This window comes from Myodes glareolus, chromosome 4, assembly GCF_982192425.1.
Source record: "Myodes glareolus chromosome 4, mMyoGla1.1, whole genome shotgun sequence".
In the NCBI taxonomy this organism is placed as follows: domain Eukaryota; kingdom Metazoa; phylum Chordata; class Mammalia; order Rodentia; family Cricetidae; genus Myodes; species Myodes glareolus.
Genome location: NC_142029.1, coordinates 39426589 through 39446081, shown reverse-complemented (window position 1 = coordinate 39446081; position 19493 = coordinate 39426589). Strand labels below are relative to the sequence as shown.

The 19493-nt window shown below is 40.4% G+C and overlaps 1 protein-coding gene across 6 annotated transcripts in view; it reads right to left on the bottom strand.

The window, feature by feature from the left end:
• Myo6 (myosin VI) overlaps positions 1–19493 on the bottom strand; it is a 146161-nt gene that overhangs the window by 15268 nt on the left and 111400 nt on the right. For all 6 annotated transcript variants that reach the window (XM_048435729.3, XM_048435731.3, XM_048435732.3 and 3 more), the window contains exons 19-28: positions 18460–18498; positions 14910–15003; positions 10147–10277; positions 9974–10051; positions 8117–8246; positions 5722–5812; positions 4782–4932; positions 3212–3420; positions 1715–1793; positions 55–215 (exon numbers count right to left, since the gene is read on the bottom strand). In XM_048435729.3, coding sequence (XP_048291686.3) covers positions 55–215; positions 1715–1793; positions 3212–3420; positions 4782–4932; positions 5722–5812; positions 8117–8246; positions 9974–10051; positions 10147–10277; positions 14910–15003; positions 18460–18498 — 1163 coding nt within the window. The remainder of the gene's footprint in view (positions 1–54; positions 216–1714; positions 1794–3211; positions 3421–4781; positions 4933–5721; positions 5813–8116; positions 8247–9973; positions 10052–10146; positions 10278–14909; positions 15004–18459; positions 18499–19493) is intronic.

The following is a 19493-nucleotide window of genomic DNA, read 5'->3' as shown; positions in this document are numbered from 1 at the left end:
TAAAAAACCGGAAGCCCAGGAAAGCCCAGGACATAGCGGACCCAGTACCAGTACCTTCGGAGCGCCAGGTCACTCTGCGCCTCGTCACTGATGAGTTCAGACTCGTTCTGGGCGATGCGCAGGGCCAGCTCCCGGTCCCTGCACTCCTGCGCCAGGACCGCCTGCTGCTGGGACTCCTCCTCCCGCTGTCGGGCCAGCTGCGCTTCCACCTCAGCCTGCAGCACAAAAAGCCACACCTAGCAAGAGCTTTTTGTTCTCAAAACTATTACCTCAAACGAAAGGAAAGCTTCGAGGCCTGGGTCAGAATGTCTGCTAACAGACACGGCTTAAACACAAGTCTCGCACTCTCCCAGCACTGCCCGCCCCACCTCACACATAGTATCATTAATGCCTCACTTTCCCAGTGCCAAAAGAAGGGAGGCACGATGTGGCTCCAACATTCCGTAAGCACAGCATGAGTATCACAGCGCCACAGAAGCATCTGGGCGCTAACAACTACACATACGCAGTGGATGAAGGGCTGATGACGGACTTACAAGTCCATACTATGAAAGCAAGATAAGAGAAACATGACCAATTCTTCTCAGCCAAGAATCTAAAAGCTGGGAACCGGGGGGGTGGGAGTGGGGGGGGTAGGTGGTGGTAGCACACGCCTTTAATCCAATACTTGATAGGCAGAGGCAAACAGAACTCGGTGAGTTCCAGGCCAGCCTGGTCTACAGAGCAGTTCCAGAACAGCCAGGACTACACAGAGGAAACCCCTTCTTAAAAACAAAAACAATCAAACAAACAAATAAAACAAACTGGAAGTTGAGAACTACCTTAAGCCTAACTCATTCATACAAGTATCTATGGTTATAAAACAACACTGTAGAAACTGAAATTGTTTTTTAAGAAATGACGTTTCTAATTTTAAAAATATATTTAATTAAATATTATTACATCACCTCCCCCTTGCCTTTCCGCCCTCCAGACCTTCCCATGGCCCTCCTTCTAACTCCTCCCATGTCTCCCCCACTCTCGAACTGAATTAATACTCTCTTTTTCTTTGATTAGCTTGTATTACTATGTAGTAATAGATCTCTATATGGAATTTTTATACATAGTTCACTTGGGGTGACTTCTCCATCCCTGCCTCATCTCTCTGCCCCCTTCCCCACTGCACCTCTTTCCCCATGAGTCTCCCTTCTACTTTGTTCCTTGTCCTCCCCTCTCCCTTAACATCTCTTCTTTACATCTCATGGTCCCTTCTGGTCACTGGCCTGAAGCCACGCTTACTCCACCTGGACACATGTCCTTGTCTTCCTGACCCTCAATTACCTCACATAACACGGTTTTCTGGTTCCCAAAGTTATGTTTTAAGAGAATGCTAATCTGAATTTCCCCTTAATAGAGTAACAAAACTAATGATTACCGAGCTAGGAACTGTTCTGCAAGCTTTAATATGTGGCAACTCATTTAATAAAACTATTATTTATACCCACTCTACAAAGAAATTCGTGGTGATATATAATGTCACCACTTCTGTTGGTGACAAAGCCTGGATTTGAACTCCCTTCCCTAGCACCAAGCCCCACCTCACACTCCCTTCAGGATCAGCCTTCTACCCCAGGGTAAACCAGTGACAGATACTCTGGCAAAGCAGAGTTTTGCTTCAGCTTTTTTATGACTTGTGGATTCTGTCTGATAGGAATGCAGTCCAGTGAGCACACACCTGGATCCGTTTCTCATCGTCTTCCCTCTTCTTCCTTTCCTCCTCTTCTTGTTTTCTTTTTGCTTCCATCTCAAGTTTCCTGAGAACGGGAGAGAGAACTCTTTAAATTTTTAACTATGAGAAATCCTTCAGAAGACAAACGAGCTATAGGTTAACAGGCATCACAGAACAGGATGAACCCAAGCTAGTCTCAGGCCACATGCATCATCGACTTGGTTCAACTATCATAAAATTTAACTCCCCGCTAAATAATTCTAAATAAAGCAAACACATTGTTTTCCATAATGTAAAGCACTTCTGGATAAACTTGGTAACAATGAGTTCACAGGCGGAGGAAAGGAGGCTGGCGTAGAAAAGGGCGATGCACGCCGTGCTTACAGAAGCATCCTGCGTTACAGAATCCATCCTGTATTATACCCACAATTAACTGGGATGGAGAATCAGCCCAGGAGTACAGCAGGGGATAAAGAATAATTCTGTCATCTGCAGCAAAATGGATGGAAGTGGAGGGTGTCATGTTAAGTGAAATAAGCCAGGAAACACGGGAACCATGTGTTCTCTCTTACGAGGAAACTAAGGAAAAAGAGAACTTTACCTAAAAGCACAACACTGATTTCCAGCGGTGCTGAAGAGCGCTTGCAGGGTGAAGAGACAGGGAGGAAGAGAAAAGGAGTGTGGATTGCTAATGCACACTACACATGTATGTTAGTATCATATGAACCCCACTAATAGGTACAGTTAATATGTTTTAAAAGAAAATAAAATTTTCTGGACAGGTTGGCTCATGCCTATAAACACAGCACCAAGAGGCATTGGTAAGAAGATTGTCACAAGTTTGAGGACGTCCTGATTTAGGTAGTAAAATGAGGATCAGCCAGGGCTAAAAGACCGTCTCCAAAGCCACCAGGAATAAAGTAAAGCTGAACTGTATTAAATTAAGTTGTTGTGTTTCCACTCAAGACTTCAGGGTGAACGAGATGGCTTAGAAGGTAAGGGCACTCGCCACCAGACTGACCCCATCAATCCCAAGAACCCACAGGGTGAGAGAACCAGTCCACAAGTTGCTTATTTCCATATGCACACACGGCAAAGAAGTAGCGTGTGCACAAACATACATTCACACATATATGTAATAAAAAATGTTGAGACTGTAGATTTGTTTTCAGTTTTCAGATTTGCAGATTAGAAGCATCCAATCTATAGTTAACAACTTCATGTCACTATATAAAATGAGCCTTAACTCTTTTTCAAACTCATTTGTAAAATTGTTTGATGCTGGTGTGTAAGTATAAAGCTCACTCAGAAGGCTGTAGCAGCAGGAAGATGAGAGTTCCAGGCCAGCCTGCGCTACATTCCAGGCCAGCCTGGGCTACACTCTGAATCCCTGTCACAAAGAATATGAATCAATAAATATCATCTGACATGAGTGGAAACAGTTTCAGAACAGCCACACCCATCAGCCTGGAGGCTTCTGGTCAGAACAACACAAAGCCTTACATCCGCCTCTCCTCCTCCTCCTTCCGCCGACGCTTTTCATCTTCTTCGCGTCTCTTCCTTTCTTTCTCCATCTCCTCTTGAATGCGCCGCAGCCTCTCTGCCTCCTCCTGCTGCTGCTTCTTCTTCTGCAGGGCACTGAGGAGGTCTTCTGAGCTTTTAACAAGCGCATCGTACTCTTTCTGTATTTGATCCCTCGTCATCATGGTAGACTTAAAAAGTCAAACAATAAACATGTACTTAGGATATGCTTAGCGCGTCTGAACCACGTGCCTTAAACTGGTTACAACAGTAAATTCAATGTTTTGTGGGTTTCCACATTAGAAAAAAAAACAAAACTCTAAGAAACATAAAAACAGCTGGCAAAATTTACCAACAAATCCATGTTCCTATCTCTTTTTGAAACAGAATTTCACATAACCCAGGGTAAGCCTTACCTAGTGATGGAGCTGAGGAGCCTCACAAATGGAATGACTATCCCATTTAGCCAAAGTCTGTTTTCCTTACTTATAACATTCAGTCAGTGCCTAGGAGCGCTGGGAAGTTACCTCTGAACTTGCCGGACGATGACAACCTCACACACCAGTCCCACCTGATCTGTAAAATCAGCTAAGTCTACCGGAGCATTTTCATCCTTTTCCTCATGTCTTTTCTTCCTTTCTGCCTCTAATATTTACCTTGTCTGCAGAAACTACAAAAGCTTAATCTAAGCGCATTGTCTTCTGAGTGCTCCCTAAGAAAAGCCTGTAAAAACCTAAGCTAGAATTGAGGAAACTGAAAGAGATTAAATACGATAACAAACATTATAGATAATATTTTGAGTCACATTAATAATCGAGCAATTGAAAATGAATCCAAAATCGCCCCCACTTTCCCTTGAAAATAAGAAGATTAATTGCTACCTTTAAGATAGCTGAGCAAACTATGAAGATAATAATGTATTATGTATTAACCACAACAAATCATGTAACCTAACAGCAGTGGGACAAAAGGACAAGCATGGTTATAACAGAGAACGATGGAGAAACATATGCATACAAAGTAGGATTAGAAGGGAAATACAAACATGTATTAGCTGAATGCTTAGTATGGTGGTATAAAAGAGTGTTGGGCGATTTCCTTTCCATTTTCAACCATGATGCACTACTTTTACAATTTAGCAGTTTCATTTCTGTAGCCCAGTAGAAGACTATGTGCTGGCCAAACTCAATGTACTTTGCTCAATCCCAAGCACCACCAGAATGAAAAATAAACACTGTGGAATAAAAATTGATTTTGGAAAGTAGAAAAGCATAAAACAAATTAATTCACATTAACTCTATCTGAATCATGACTGTAAAAACTGAACAACAAAGTTTAGTATTTTAGTTACTCTCTAGGGGGTAGTATTTTGCGACAGATAAAAATCACATAAAGGTTGTCTTTTTAATATAAAATTTTTCAGATACTGAGAAAAGATTAATGTGGGTATCCACTTGCTAATGCTTCATATCTTGAATAAATAATGATATTTTCCTATACAAGTTCAATACCAATAACAAAAAAGAAAGGAAGCTGGGTTAAACCGACCCACCTTAATTTTGGCCATCAGGGCATCAATGGAAATCTCCAGGTCTTTGATCTGCCTGTTCACCTCCGGCTTCCCATCTTTCAGCGCACTTACGACTTCATTGAACTTGTCAAGTCGTTTCTTCAGTGTGCCCACCTTGACCAGGCCATCAATGCTGCAACAGGAAGGCATCATCAGATAGGTCCCTGCCAGCTAACGGTCTAGGAGGGCTCTCGTGGGTACTGGAAAGTGAACACTGCGGCTAAACAGGCAGGTCACTTCTGCCTGCAGTGTTGTCTAGGAGTCTGTTTGGGTCTCTCATTAAGTATAAAAAGAACCAAGTACACATATGAACAGCATCAAATAAATGTATGAACAGCATTGATGACTGCCAATAAGATTGAGGGCTGAACCATGTTCAGACTGAACCATGAACCAAGTCTGAACCATGTTCAGACTGAAAAATCAGGCAGGGTTCAAATTATCAAATTCAAAGGACGCAGCACCTCAATGAAAAGATGTGTTGTCAACAGCTATTCAAACTTTTGAAGTTTAAAAAGTAACTTGGTAACACAAGCTTTTAAATAAGATGAAAAGGAAATACATACAGCAAAATGATGCACAAACAAAACTAGATCATTTCATGAACATTCTCAAAAATGACGATCAGGCTATTGAGCATCTTCCAAAATGGCATCTAACTTGGCATCATGAAGAAACTCAAACACACAGTAACCAGAATAGCAGTCTCGCTCAGTCTTTCGTTCCTGCCTCTCAGTGCTCACACTTCTGCCAGCCACTCAAACCTTTGGTGGAGCACCAAGCAAAGTAACGCACGCGCCGATTCCAACACACAGCAAACAAGCCCTTTGCAGACAGACCAGGGCCCAGGCGCTCTTCATCACGGCTGTGTCACCACGTACACCGCAGCGCTGCCGACATCTGCAGACACTGCTCGTCTTACCGTGGTTTGTGTCTCCTTTTGCAAAGCCACATTCGAATGGTTTTCTGCATCTTAATGCACGCTTCAGCTCGATATTTTATTTTGTTTTTCACTATGTGTAAGAGTAAAATAAAATGACAGAAAATTTTGGTTTAAACAGGATATAAATTTAAAACGCATTCATTTCCACAAAATAATTCTCATAAAATCTTGATGAATATGTTATTTCGGTCATCAAACTTGGGAAGTCTAATGTTTCTTTAGCTTCTTAAAAATAATTTTAAGAAATGATTGATGCAGCTAGCATTATATTTCAAATGTATTCTGCAGAATACAACACTACTATTAACAAACTGTCCTAGGTCATTATTTCTATTAAATGTTTTATTAAATATTATGTCTTTTAAGAAGTTAACCTGCCAAATGAGTTTAAGAAAAACAATTTACCTCCTTCTGGAAATCCACATTGAACATTAAAGGTATGGTATCTAAGAGTCCTACAGGAAAGGAATCTTTCAGTTGCTGGTGTCTAGAATTTCTTAGCACACTTGTGATGTGCGATTCCTCTCTGTATGCTGTGAATACCATTGGTTAATAAAGAAACTGGCTTGGCCTGATAGGGTAGAACAGAGCTAGGTGGGGAAAACTGAACTGAATGCTGGGAGAAAGCAGGACGGAGTCAGAAAGAAGCCATGTAGCCCCGCCAGAGACAGACACCAGAACTTTAGCCGGTAAGCCACAGCTACATGGCAATACATAGATTAATAGAAATGGGTTAAATTAATATGTAAGAGTTAGGCAATAAGAAGCTAGAGCTAATAGGACAAGCAGTGATTTAAATAATATAGTTTCTGTATGATTATTTTGGGAGTCTGGGCAGCCAGGAAACAAAAACGTGGCCTCCTACAACAGGAAACATTTATATTTTGTTTATGATACTTTTTAATAAATGTGCACTATTGTCTAACAAAAAAATCTTAAGAATAATATGCCTAATTCCTTTGTGCTAGACCAAGTATATTTTACTCTTCCATTAGTAAAGATTTCTCTACTAAATCCTACCACATCTACAGCACTATTTTAAGTGTTCTGGCATAGGGGACATGGTTACTGATTGCCATATAGCTCCAACACTAAATTTTCATCATAGACCTTCAAGTAATCCAAAATACTCTGCACTCACTCATGTTTTAGACCAGAAGGAAGTAGCTGCTAGAGCCTAGCATAACTACACTCAAACGCAGCTTGGTCCAGTGTAACGAGAGTGAGTTTGAGCGGGAGGGACAGAGACGGTGCAAAGCTGAACTGAAAGCCCAGCTACAGCCTTGAAAGAAAGTCTAGGAATTCAAACCTTGCCGGCTACTCAAGGAGGGCTAGGAAAGTCTCCTGGTTTAAAAATACAAGTGGGGCAGGGAGCTAGTAAGTAATTTTTGGAGCTAATGAAGTTATTGTGTAGTGATAAAGAGAGGTTATACTAAGGTATTGACAATGAAGATAAAGGGTTATACTATCTGAAGGTAAAAATCCACATAATTTTATAACTAATGAGATTCCACAAATAAGAAAAGAGACAATACCCAGGGGTGTAGCTTGCTTAGCATTTGGAAGGCCCAGAGTTCAATACATAGCACTTCAAATTAAACAGACTTGGGGGGGGGGGAGAGATAGAGAGAGACAAGACACAGATCATCTACTGAGAATACCTAATGTAGGTGCCATTTAGGCAGAAGGAGAAAAGCTTCAGTTACAACTGGAGGAAATGGGGTGGGGTTGGGAGTCACCGAGCTAAAGGGGAAAAAGAAGGGAGTAAATTCTGTATTGCTTAGGACATGATGAAATTAACACTCCTAGAACATGTCTCAGATAGTAAACATCAGACCTTTAAAAATAAAATTAAGTCCACAAATGCTGACTGAGGTGCTGGGCGACCACTCCATCAGACACAACAGGAACTAAAGTTGCAGCATCCATGAGACAGGTCACAACATCCCTCAAACCATCTCACTGCCAAAGTAACAAATCTTGATGTGAAATAAAACATTTTGGTAAGCACTTTGGATTTGGTTGTTACTGATACAGAGTCTCACTATGTACACCAGAAAGGCCTTGAGCCTTCTTTTTCTTCAATTTTCCTTTGTGTGTGGACGTTTTGCCTGCCTTTATGTCTGTGCATCACATACAGGCAATGCCTGCAGAGGCCAGAAGAGGGCATCGGATCCCCTGGACCTGCACTGCATGCGCTGTGAGCTGCTATGTGGGTGCTGGGAATCAAACCCAGGTCCTCTGGAAAAGCAGCCATGCTCCTCACCACTGAGTCATCTCCCCAACCCTGAGGCCGTGAACTCAATTCTTCTACAGGACCTGCCAGGTGCTGGGATTAAAGAACGCGGCACTATGCCAGAGAGAGTGTACTCACACTTGATGACCGACAGGGAACACCACTGAACTTTCTTCCAGCGACTACAGACTAGCCAAAGATTGACTCTTTTTACCAACTCCGCTAAGTGATCAGGGTCAGACTTCATAATCTGATCAAATTCTGCAAACTAGGAATAAGATAACTTAGTGTCAGCATTAAACAGTAAACATGCTCAAACAGAGAAAACAAAACACATGGGAGTCAAATCCCAGATCTAACTTCCTGAAAAATCATTAAAAGCCAACTCCAACAGGGCAAAGAGAATACGTAAACTTGTTTGGCCACATTTCATAGCCCTTTTCTTTTGTCCTTCAGCAATTTTTGGAGCTTAGGAAGGTTACTTATTCCTAAGAGGCACCAAAAATATGAATAGGAAAAGCTCTTAAATGACTAATTACGAAGACATTTGAGGGGAAATGTTGAAAGGGGTAACGTGTCTGAACCAGTTCATCTACATTCTCAGACACACACACAGCTCTTGACAGTAAAGGCCATCTATAACGGAAAAGCCACCAAAAGTATTGTCTCTCCCAACAGCTACCCTGATTTTAGACAAGAATAAGAAATTGAACTAAGAGATAGAACACACAAAAGCAATGAATATTTGGCTACTAATGAATAAAATGTGTTATTTCTGCTATTTACTACAAAATTCCAGAATTATTCCCATTCTTCACCAAATATCACACTGAAGTATTAAAGTTTTTTAATCATGAAAACATTAAAGATATAGCAAGACTACACATCTCCAAATCTGCTTGCTTTAAACTTTCAACAACCCCTTTTTATTTTTCTGGAGGTAAATAATCCAAGTTCTTTCTCTATCCAGCTATTAACTAAATAGTTACTATACCTCTAAAATATGGAGAAATGTTGAATTTATGATAAAATACTACTAAAGCAAAGCCAACTAGAACATCTATCTTTTCTTTTTTTCTTAATTTTTCATAGGAAATGGTATGGCTTCTATGACAAAGACATGACAGAAAAAAATCCTTATTAGTCATGTAAAGACACATCTCATGCTCAAAAATGTGAAATCAGATTTATTATAATTACTTTATTCTCAAGACACTATAGATAGTTGATAGTATAATTGGCTATTTAGCTGCAATACAATTACATTTACAATTATAAGGATGCAATAATTAAGTCAGTATTTAATGTTAGGGATGTGGAAATGCTATTATTAAAACTTGTGAACAGTGTTAATAATAACTAACTTAAGTGTTTGTGTACAGAATACAGTTAGCTATGAAGTATTTTACAGTCAGTAAATACCTCAATGAAGTACTATGTCAGCCAAAAAAAATACAACCAAATATATTCGGTGTTTATATACTCCTTCACTGAAAATTTGGCAACAGTCAGTACAAACTCCAGTCCAATTTCATACGCCTTATATATCTGCCACACTCGAGGGAAACTCTCTGAGTGAAGACTCCGACATACTGTGAAATTTCACCATGTAAAGCAACACATGCTTATAATCCCAGCATTTCGGAGCCTGGGACAATCAGATAGACAAATCCAGACCAGTTTCGGTTACATGCTGAGCTACCTAACTGGCTCATAAATTAAAATAGTCTAGAAATGCTTTCAACTTATTTTAAATATTAGAGGTATTTGGTTATTCCCTATTTAAGAAAAAAAATCAACAATGCTCTGATTCCAACACTGATGAAAACTAAAATCTAAACTCAGAATATGAAACCCCCCCAAACAGGAAAACTGTGGGAAATGAAACATAAGTTCACATTGTTATATGTAATGTAATAATATCAATCCCTAATAACCAAGAAAATACATACCAAGCCCAACTACCATATGCAAAAGTTTAAAATACAGACTTACCTTGCCAGGTCTGAAAAATACTTTCGTTAGCCCAAACTTATAGTCAACTTCATTTAATCCCAAAGCTTTAAAAAGAGCCTGAAAAACAAGTTTTAAAAAAAAAATGAGCTCCAACTAGGAATTAATAGAAAAGGTTTGTTGCTGAGAAATTTGTATTGAAGCAGCATCTATACCTTACAAAATAGCCTTGGATCCAATCTTGCAAGTTTGTCTGGCATGTACTTCTTGTACATATTATAGAGTTCGTGAAATGAGGCTCTTGAAGGGAAACCTCCTTGCATTAAGTCCAGCACCGACACCATACCTAGAGTCATGAGCACAGATAATTCCCAGTCACAATACAGAAGGGCAGGGTAACTCATCTATGTTACAGTGAGCGTCTATGAAAAGATAACTTATAGGGAGAGAATATCACGGTGAGACGCTGGGCAAGAAGCACACCTCCAGTCAGTACGCTCAACTTCTTCATCACTTAAAACAACAATGAAATCCCATGTAAAATCAGCACGGTGATCATTCCACAGAGGCATCCCATCTAGAAGGTTCCAGTATCATGTCTTTTTTCTTTTTTGCTGCTCAATATTTTTTATTGATTTTTATTGAGCTAGTATTTTTTTTCTCTGCTCCCTCTGCCTCTCCCTTCCCCTTCAACCCTCCCCCAAGGTTCCCATGCTCCCAATTTATAGAAAGCAAAGTTCTGTATTTGGCCACTCTCTCCATTTCTATAGTTTCCCCAGAACTAATACAAAAAAGAAAATATTATTAAAATATAAACTATTACATTTTAATTTAATGCTAAAAAATGGTCAGTCTAAGCCTCAGGTTGACATGAGCTTTTCTGCTCAGAGTTACAGAGGAAGGAAGCCCACCTTTTTTCAACATCTCTCTGTGCTCCTGACATTCACCTGGTAGGAATTTTAGTAGAAAGGCTTCTGTGCTGGGTGGGTTTTTGTCAACTTGAAATAAACTTAAGTCGTCAGAGAAGGGAGAACATCCGTTGATAAAATGGCCTCAACTGGCCTGTGGGCAAATCTGTGAGGCACTTTCTTACTTAATGACTGATGTGGGTGCCCCGCCCACTGTGGTGCCACCCCATGCAGCTGGTTTGGGGTCTTGGATTGTAAGTAGCTGAGAAAGCCAGTGACGTGTTCCTCCAGTCTGTCCTTTGGTTTCTGCCTCCAAGTTCCCACCCTGACTTCCAGTCCTAACGTCCCTCAGTGACGGAGCTTGACTCCGGGGTTGTGAGATGAAAGAAAGCAAAGTCTTAAATTAATTATCCTCAAAAGAGGAAAAACCAAACAAAACCAAAGGCCTAAATGGAAAGGTAAAATAGAATCTATATCTTAAATGTCACACAGAGAAAAAATTTCAACCACTTTCACACACTCAGACTTGGTGCACAGACACAGGGTCACACAAGTCAACAGGCAGGAGGACTAGTCAATAAAAACAACTGTGCTGGGAGCCAGGGGTGTGGCCCAGCGGGAGGGAACACAGCTCATGCTCTCGAGGCCTTGGGTTCCAGCTCTAACACCACAAAAACAAAACCCACGTAAAAATTACTATAATGAACAGTGATTGCATTAGTGTGAGTGCTTATTTAACTATAATAGCAACTACTTAAATAACTATAAATAAATTATAGTTATTAAATCAATATTAAAGAAATTAGGAGTGTTAAAATATGAATATGTGGAAAACAAAACTGAAAATATACCCTTTCTTTATTTCACATGCCAAAATGAATTCCAGTTAGACAAATTAAAATGTAAAAAATAGGATACAATTTTCAATAAGTGTATTTTTAATTGTAACATAATCTAGGGAAGGCAGCCCTCTATACAGATTGAATACTGGCCTATTGGACTGCAAAAAGAATAAAATCTCTGTGAGAGAGTATGGCAAGGCAATAGCTTTAGATGGCAACTTGGAAACATTCATCTTTTATGTAATTTCTACTTTTGTAAATCTAAATTACAATTTTCTCACTTATAGACAAAGCCATGTGGAGATATCCGCAGTCACTGCTTACAGCAGAAAAAAAAAACAAACAAGCAAGCAAAAAAAAAAAAAAAAAAAACAAAACAGAAATAAAGACCCATTCATCAAAATTGTATTACACTCATAAAATAATGCATTGATTAGGGATCGGGAATTTATCTAACCAGCATAAAAATATATCTAAGGCATAATGTATACTGATTAAATCAAAACATGGAGACCATTGTTTTTTTCTGTGCAGTTCTGAGGACTGAACCAGGGCTTTTCATATGCTAAAACAAGTATTCTACCACTGAACTGAGCTACAGTCCCAGCATTTGGCTATGTAGTTCAGGCTCATTTTGAACTCATGAATGGCCAGAACAAGATTTAGTTCTCAGATCTGCTAGTAGGAAAAAAAGTAAGGTTTGGTTAGCACTATCACAGTTCTGGACAATAAAATGGAGTCACTTGTTAAACTACAACCTAGCTGACCATGTTAAAAATACATTCTTGTGTGAAGGAGGAATCCCACCAACTTGCCAGTAAGCTCACATGTGCTAATCTAAACATACAACTGCAGCTACACAAGCTTTACACGCTAGACGCTTACTTGGAGAGAAGTACGTTATGCTAAAAATCCAGGGAAAAAAAAGTCAAAGTCGAGGTAATGAAAATCACCCTTAAAGACGGTATACAAAATACATCACTACTGCATTTTTCAAAATATTATCTGTTATTACCACCTGGGGAAGAGCATGCTAGAAACCGGACTTATCTGTAATGGATATGCAAAGGGTTTCAAATAAATGCAGTTACTGTGCAAAACGAGTCCCTCATTATTATATGCAGAAATGTATTAGTTGACTTTCTAGTATTTGTTCAATATTAATCACAAATAAAGTTTTGTATCTGATAGACTGTGTATTCCATTCAATGATGAATTAGTTTAATACACACTAGAAAGACTAGGACTTTGAGGAAGTCAAAGCACAGTTTCTAGAGGTAGACTTTAAATAATTGTATAATAAATATATGCATGTATTATATATATGAAGTACCTACATATATATTATATATAATAATTATACTAGTAGACTGATACACAGTAGACAGCTCATCAATCTCATGAAGAACAAGTATACACAAAATCTGCAACTGTGGCTGTGAAATTAAAGATGCCAGACCTCAGCACCATGAACAAAGCCCCCGTTGGAGCCAGGATCAAGGCTGGCTTTGACAGGAAGTAGTTACTAAGCCGGCATATGAAGGATGAAAGAACGATGTCCTGACAGGAAGTAGCATGTACATAGACCCTGCGATGGGAAGGAACGAAGCACTAAGAGCAAGTCTGTGTAGCACCAGGATTATACTCTTCACCCCATGGTCACCGGGAGCCATCAGAGCGTGTAAGCAGGAAGAAGGAAGACTTGGTCAGAGCTGAACTGTGGAGTAACGATGTCACACATGTGCACAATGCATTGAGCAGATGCAAGGGTACACGGACAATGGCAGCAAGAAAGCAAGTGACAGAGGCGTCAGGCTTCAGTTGGAAGCAACAGCATTCACTGTGGGAGATCACAGGAACGAGACAGAACGTGTCCTGCACTACCCAACACGACAGCCACTCTAGTCACGGGTCCTTAGGGGCACTAGGCAGTAAGTAGCTGCTTACGTTTTAGTACTAAAAAAAAAATTTTAAATCCTTTCTACAGGAGTCCCATCCACCATATTTCAAATGCTTATGAGCGCATGGTGGTGTCAATCGCCTGGTTACCACAGTGGGTAGCGCCAGGGGTTACAGAAGGAATAGAAGGAGGAAGCAGAGAAATCCAAAGGAGAGTGACAGAGAAAAAGATCTAGAGAAAAACGAGAGGAAGGGGATCCGTGAAGGAGAAGCCACGTGAGTGACAGAGGGAGCCCAGTGGGTCTTAGTGGATTGGGGGCAGAGTCCCACGGGGCCTGGCCGGCACTTAACCAGCACTGCTGGCTCAGGAGAGGCAGGAAGGGACTGCAGCAGGGACCGGAGTTTCCTGCTTTTAACAGGTCAGGAGCGGGAGAAGGGGGTGCAGACAAGCAGAAGAATCTGGCAGCATTCAGGTGGCACTAGCTTGGAGGCTTTAGTAAGAGAAGAGGCCATCTGCTGGCAGAGTGCTAAGGGAGCAAGTGCCCTGGGGGCAGGGGGCTGGCTGGCTCTGCAGAAATGTGTGGAGCAGGGAAACTAGGCAGGAGAGGTTGGAGAGCCCCGAAAGGTGCAAACCTGGCTGGTCTACCGGCCCTGTAAAAATGAGGAGAGCTCCAGTTTAGAGAGAAAAGTTAGAGCTAGATCCTGACGTCAGGCAAACTGAAGCTTGCCTCATCTAGGAGGACTCCGCAATACAAAGTTAAGTGCAGGCCTCTGAGAGAACCAGAATGAGGTCAGAGAACAGCGGGTTTGAAAGGCAGCAGGGCCTGAGCTGGACCAAACCTAATGGCAGAAAGAACAGGGCAGTAGCCATGGCTGGGATGCAGAAAGAGCAGGGCAGTAGCCATCCATGACTGGGATGCTTGTGCACCAAGAGTCAGTGCCTGAGGCTTCTGCAACTGGGTGAAGTCAGGGCCGGGGCTGGAGGTGAACGATTAATCAAGTTCATTAAAGTGCCACAGAGCCCAAAGGTTTCATCCTGTTTTAATCCCCCCCACCCTGCCCAAGTGGTGGAGGAGAAGCAAGGACACCAACCCCCCAGTTAACCCAGTTGTGTGGGGGATGGGAACCAGTGTGGGTTGCTGCTGCCAGAAGCAGACTGCGTGGAGATCCGGGTTTGCCAGGAACAAGTTCTTTATATGTGTTTTACTTCACAAAAAGGAGAAGTCGGTGTTGCTCAAGTTATCAGCCTCCTGGGCTTTGCTCAGAATTAAGGGATGGTGAGCAGTCTGCTTACAGAGATTGTGACAGACTCTGAAACTATGGGAATACCTGAACACTGCAGTTGAGACAGAATTTGGGCGCCTTCGAAGTGGTGGCTTGTCATCTTTAAGTTGGGTTTGATGCAGCGAATGAAGCTCGCTCCCTGAAAGAATAAGAAACAGTTTTTAAGATAGTGCATACAGCATCTATATGTTTCTATTATCTTTGAATACCACCAGCTTTCACAGCACACTAACATTAATGACACAAAATATTAGGAATTTAGAATTTTATTATATTTCTATAATTTGAACCTTAAAATTAATGAGTATATTATGACTAAATATTAGCAAGATGAAATTTTAGCTTTGACTGTTAAAAATCATTTTTTAAAAAGTCTTTCACTGCAAAGTATTTCATTACATGTAAACAATGCACTCTGTAGGCTTAACTATCTTCTCATAGAGGATTTGGCTTTTTTGTTTTTCAGGGTCAGGCCTTGCACACACAGGCAAACATCCTATCCCTTACCAAGAAGCCTCCATAGAGGCTGCGAAGGGAATTTTAGCCAAAATGTAAGCAAACAAAACACAAATGTAAGTCACTATTTTCATTCAACTTCAAAAAGAAAAGGCACCGCTGTGTGCACTGCTTGTTAAGCAGTGTTTTTAAAAACTTAAGGGCTTCCATGCGGTGACCATATTTTTCTGAACGAGGCAGAAGGAATACTGTTTGTACCACAGCACAAGTGCTGTGTACGAAGATAAGGGAGCAGACCACCAAACAGATGCTTCTCTGCAAAGTGGCCACCATAGAACCCTGAACAGTTATTTCAACAACGATGACCACCACGGACACTTGGATGGCCTGTTTCTACAAACCACAGCCACCTCGTGACTTTAGAGCAGCCCAGTCTTTGGAAGTGAAAATAAAGCAGCCACCCTACCAGACGGCATTTAAAGATGCCTGGCTCGTGAGGAACAGTGAGAAAGAATTCCAGGAAATACATGATACACTTGTACAAAATTCTCATAGAAAAATTATTGTATTTTTTACAAAATGCTTAGCTCTCAGGAGTCAAATATTTTAGACTCAGAAACTTCACAATTTTCTGGATGGTTCCAAAGACAAACTCATCAACAAGTAAAGCAGTAACTGTGGGACAGACTGAACATTTGGCTGTTGGAAATGACTGGTCCTTAAAGGGAAAATCATGAAGTTGAACTCTGTGGTTTGTATAAAAAAATAAGCCTTTCCTTGGAATTACATTTTTTTCTATAACCCACATATCCACTGTCTTTCTTTTCCATTTTGCGTTATAAGGCAGGCTCTTACTATGCAAGCCAAGCTGGCCTCAAACTTAAGAGCCTCCTGCCTCAACTTCCCAAATTCTGGGATTGCCAGGAATGTGCTACCACACTCAGCAATTAGGACTTCTCTCTATGTGGGTTTTATTTTTCAGTTCAAACACTGGGGTGAACCCGGGTATAGTGAGTCACGCCTGTATTCCCTGGGTCACTGTGGCAAAGACAGGCTAATTGTAAGTTCAGGGCCAGCCTGAACTATATGAGGAGACCCTGCCTAAAAATGTAAGAAAAAAAAAACAGCCAAGGGCCAGTTGTACAGCTTAGTGGCAGAGCATTTGTATAAGGTGTGCAAGATCCTAGGTTCAATGCCAACACCACCAAAAAACAACTAGAAAACAATATCAAGGTGAATCAACAAAATGTAGTTAGAAGATGAACTTGTAGTAAGTTTGACATTTATCATTTATAAAGGACAGAAAATATCAAGTTCATTTTTGTCTGCAGCACACTGCCCTGTCTGAAGAGTGTTACTATAATAAATTATATGTCTTATCTTTAATATTAAAATATTTGTTCTTTTTTATAATTACTATTTTTACTTTTGTGAAATATTCATTTATTAATAACAAAAACTTCCAAATAATTTCACTTCACATGCATACCTGGCCTTTATTTAAAAAAAACTAATAATAAACATCTTACCATCTCAAAAGCTGACTGTGTGGATGGGTATCTTTGTAAGGTTGTGGCTGTGTGGTACGGCTGTGGTGGGGGGGGTTGGGGTGTGGGTGTGACTGGGTGTTGCTGTGGGTGTGTACTGGGGCTGGTATCCCAAACATCATGATTACCAGGTAAAAGTCTACCACTGAGCTAAATTTCGGCCCTCTAAAAATCAACTTCTTTTTGAAAGAGAATGTGGTTTAAAAGATACCTCTCATTATCCCAGGGTTACTGTGCTTACTTAGATAACCACTAATAATCATTTCAGAAGACCATTTTAAAAACCTACTTTCTTCAAATAATCCAATAAAAAAATGGGGTACAGGCCTAAATAGAGAACTGTCAACAGAGGAATCTAAAATGGCTGAAAGACACTTAAAGAAATGTTCAACATCCTTAGCCATCAGAGAAATGCAAATCAAACCAACTCTGAGATTCCACCTGTAAGAATGGCCAAGATCAAAAACACTGATGACAACTTATGATGGAGAGAATGTGGGATAAAAGGAACACTTCTGCATTACTAGTGGGAGTGCAAACTGGTACAGCCCCTTTGGAAATCAGTATGGCTATTTCTTAGAAAATTAGGAAGCAACCTTCCTCAAGACCCAACAATATCCCTTTTGGATATATACCCAAAGAATGCTCAATCATACAACAAGGACATGTGCTCAACTATGTTGATAGCAGCATTGTTTATCATAGTCAGAACCTGGAAAAAAATCGAAATACCCCTCAACCGAAGAATGGATAAATAAGATGTGATACATTTACACAATGGAGACTACACAGTGAGGGAAAAAAAATGACATCTTGAAATTTGTGGGCAAACAGATGCATCTAGAAAACAGCATATTGAGTGAGGTAACCCAGACCAAGAAAGACAAATATCATATATACTCACTCATAAGTGGCTTTTAGACATAAAGCAAAGAAACACCAGCCTACAATTCACAACCGCAGAGAACCTAGACAACAATGAAGCCCCTAAGAGAGACATACATGTGGTGCGGGAGAATTACCTGTATTCTGTCAATCATGTATTTTAATAAAACGCTGATTGGCCAGGCAGGAAGTATAGGTGGGTCAACCAGACAGGAAGTAGAGGTGGGTGATGAGAACAGGAATATTATGGGAAGCAGGAAGCTCCCTCTGCCATTCCTGTGCAGACCACCGAAAAGGCAGGATGCAACCTGCCCAGCTGAGAAAGGTACTGAGCCGTGTGGCTAACATAGATAAGGTTAATGGGGTAACATAAATGATAAGAGCTAATAAGTAGCCTGACCTAATGGGCCAATCAGTTTATAATCTTATGGAGTCCTGTGTGTGATTTTCTTGGGGACTTGCTGGTTGTGGGGTACTGGGCGGGACAGAAACCCCAACAAGCCAACCCCCATGCTACATACATGGATCTAATCTACATGGGAAGTAGAAAAAGACAAGATCTCCCGAATAAATTGGGAGCGTGAGGATCATGGAAGAAGGTAGTAGCGAAAGGGAAAGAAGAGAGGGGAGCAGAGAAAAATATATAGCTCAATAAAAACAATAAAAAGTTAAAAAAAAAAACCTGCTTTCTTATTAAGTATACTCACAGTACTTCGGAGTTTATCCAGAAGCAAATTTAACTGTGTCTAGAAAAGAAAGAAGATGAGATTATTTCAAAAAAGTCAAAATGCACAATGGAAATGAGTTAATATTAACTCTCCAATATGAAACTAAAATAACATGCAAAAACATCCACATGTAACATATTATAATAATCTCCAGGCACACAAATTCTGTAACAGGCAGCATCATGCAAAATGGCTAATGAAATGTCAAGGACAAAATAACTTACATTGCTAACACAGAACTCATATAATTAAGGCTGGAAATGAGCAACACATTAACAAATAAGATGAATAAGGGAAATTACACAAGCCATGAGTGAGCGCATGTGACGATACTGGGGGTGTACTCAGCATTGAAGCTGCAGTACAGTATCTGAGCATGTGGCAAACAAGGCACCGCCGTGTCACATGCTGTGAAGGCTGAGATGTTTAACGTGAGCACGATTTGTACATCAGGATTAATTAGTTCATGTAGCACAGCAAAACAAAACTGTTTTATCTAGCTTCAGAAACTCTCTTCCCTGGTTTAAAATGTTACATATTTCAAGTGCTTTTAGAACTCGAACAGTTTCCTGAAAGTATTTTCCGCAGTGAGTACAGTTACCATGCTTCCCTAGTTTCACAATGCTGATTATAATTTACCCTGGCTCAGTGTGCTTAAATTATGTTTGTTTTGCTAGTCTGCAAAGCAATTTTACACTGAAATGCTTATTATGTTACTTGGAAAATACAAATTAAGATGTTAATTCTTACATTAACATATTGTGTTCAGCATAGCTATAATTAATAGCAACATGGAGGCTTTGCTGAATGCTCTCCCGTGAGCGGGGCAATGCTCAAGGAAAGCTTTTCATGAGCATTGTTATATTGGATCCAATGAATAATACAGCACGATGAACCTAATCAAGGATAGATTATTAGCCTGTGATGCAGGTGTTAAGACCTAGGGATAAAAACTGATGGGTCTGAGAACACGGAGCTAGTAATGGCGAATCCCTGAGGTCAACATTCTTTCT